At 37.4% G+C, this 2,500-nt stretch overlaps 1 protein-coding gene across 2 annotated transcripts in view; it reads right to left on the minus strand.

The window, feature by feature from the left end:
• The window catches only part of LOC122259430 (uncharacterized), a 26,903-nt gene that overhangs the window by 4,316 nt on the left and 20,087 nt on the right, over positions 1-2,500 (minus strand). For both annotated transcript variants that reach the window (XM_086554839.1, XM_086554838.1), the window contains exon 15: positions 1,830-2,088. In XM_086554839.1, coding sequence (XP_086410965.1) covers positions 1,830-2,088 — 259 coding nt within the window. The remainder of the gene's footprint in view (positions 1-1,829; positions 2,089-2,500) is intronic.

The raw sequence follows: 2,500 nt of genomic DNA on the forward strand, positions 1-2,500 counted from the left end.
CTTTAGACATCTATCTACAGCATGGGTTCTTAACCCGTTAACACGGGTGACGTGTTTTTTTTGTCATACGTGACAAAGGAGATCTTGCCTGACGATGGGCGTCATGACGTTTGGGGATTTTGGGTCACTATGTTATTATATTGTGCTATGAGTAATGAGTGAGTGATGTTGACAATTGCAGTCATAATTACTAAGACTGCCATAATATTAAGCAAAATGGGTTTCAACTCGCATCCAAAACCTAGATGGTATCACTTTCTTCTAGCACCAGCAGGAGAGAGCCTTGAATGGCACCCATCTACGGTCTCTAGTGAGCACTATCTCTATAGAGCGATGGCACATAGCAAGTTGTCGACCTCTTGCTCTGAAATACTGCAGATCAAAGATGTGCAGGCAGAACGAGAGGAGGAAGGTGACTCAAACCATGCCCAATGCCTACAATGTGCCCCTGTGCCAGTAGGGATGCCTTTTGATATGGCCCTCACTGCAAAAAGCACAAGTTTCCTTCCTCTTCCCTATCTCTCCATGTTATCTTCATTTTGGATGGTTATATGTTTCTTGTTCGTTCGTGACAGCACACAAATATGAAAAAATAAAGTTGCTTTTTGCCCTCCTCTGACACAGCAACACTTCTATCACAATGAGTATAAAGAAAATAAACGCATAAAAAAACAAAACACAAAAAAAGCTCTAGCTTTACAATGAGTGACTAAAAGGGAGTGGGAAAAATCACGGAATGTTGCTAAAGCTGCGTCACTCAGTAATAAAACCCATCCTGGAACTGGGTAAGCAAATCTATCCCCTAGTCGGCAACGGGTTAACTTAGGAGTATGAGGCTTGAGTGAAAAAGTAGAAATTTCTCCCACTACTTTTGGAATATTCAGAATAATTGTTGCTGTGTACATAATTGTTGCATATGAAGACTAAATGTCATTTTTTATTTTTCCTGATATTCAATCACTGATTAAAAATTGTGTGTGTGTGTGTGTGTGTGTGTGTGTGTGTGTGTGTGTGTGTGTGTGTGTGTGTGTGTGTGTGTGTGTGTGTGTGTGTGTGTGTGTGTGTGTGTGTGTGTGTGTGTGTGTGTGTGTGTGTGTGTGTGTGTGTGTGTGTGTGTGTGTGTGTGTGTGTGTGTGTGTGCATACTTGTGCGTGTGTGTGTGCACGAGTGCATATGTGTGCATGTGCATATGGGGCATGGTGATAAAAGAGTTAACAGCCAATGATCTAATCCTGCTCCACAAATCTGGCTTATCCTTATCCTTAATGGCCTAAATAGAGAATCATGGCCAGGTGTGTATACATTGGTATGGTATATAGAACTTTCAAATGGGGGCTACTCTGGATAACTTCTTGAGGTTGTAATAAAGAGACAGGAGTTGTAAAGGTCTGTGAGTAAAAAAGTACACTTCTGCAGGTTTTACCTAATTTTTCACCAACATTGACACATCTTAATTTTATTGTACCATGCAAACTATGCAAAATCTGACATTGCTGTTTAAAATTACCCAAGTTTGTCATCTAATTCAATGTAATCTTTGCTGAATCACCCTGTAAAACTATAGGTATATATAAGTGTAACATAAAATCTACATATATAAGTATAACTACGAATTATCAAGATTGATTTTGCAGGTTGTTTCATTTAAAATTACTGAAATTGAAAATGGATTAATTCCCTATATCCCTATTATGTCTGAAAACCATGTTATTCTGCCTCAACTGTTACTTTTACTTTTACTGCATCTAGACATTGCAACATATACATATATATAATAAAATATGCACTAAATGAATCAAAAATCTACACAATCTAGAACACAGACTTACCTGTCCATATGTGCAGGTATATGGTGAACATCAGCTTGAACTGTAATAACTTCGCGTGCAAACTGAGGAGAACCAATAGGACGGCGTGGTGAGGGCGTGATAGGAGGCCGCATTTGGGTCCTTTCAGCTGGGTATGCTCCAGGGGGTGTGGCAGATCTTATGTCCTCACTATCTTGTCTAGATGTCCTACTGCAACTTTTACCATAAGTATCTTGACTTTTTTTGAGCACTTCATCCAACTGCCTTACTTCCATGGGTTCTATAGAAAGTGAAAATATGTGATATATAAAACACACCACAATCATGGCCAACTATCTGAACCAATCAGTTTTCTCATTTCACTAAAATTCAAAATGCAAAACAAGAGGTCAAATAGGTAATAAGACAAATGAAAAAAAAAGAAAGAATTCACTCATATGGAAAAAATATTACATGTTATAATCCAAAAAAGTTAAATAACACTTAAATGATGACAGAATAATCAAAAGGAATTGAGAAAAAATGGATAAGTAGGTGAAAAATAAATTACTTCAATTCTATTTCAAATTTAGATGTATCAATGAATCAATGATTTCTCATCACCAATAAAGTTGATATATACAGATATGCAAGTCCAAAATGGTTAGAATAAGGAAAGTCCTCTTATGAGTACTCATCATTAAACATTTTGT

Source organism: Penaeus japonicus, unplaced genomic scaffold (assembly GCF_977035675.1).
Source record: "Penaeus japonicus unplaced genomic scaffold, GWHDUDI00000001_assembly GWHDUDI00000030, whole genome shotgun sequence".
NCBI classification, from domain to species: Eukaryota; Metazoa; Arthropoda; class Malacostraca; order Decapoda; family Penaeidae; genus Penaeus; species Penaeus japonicus.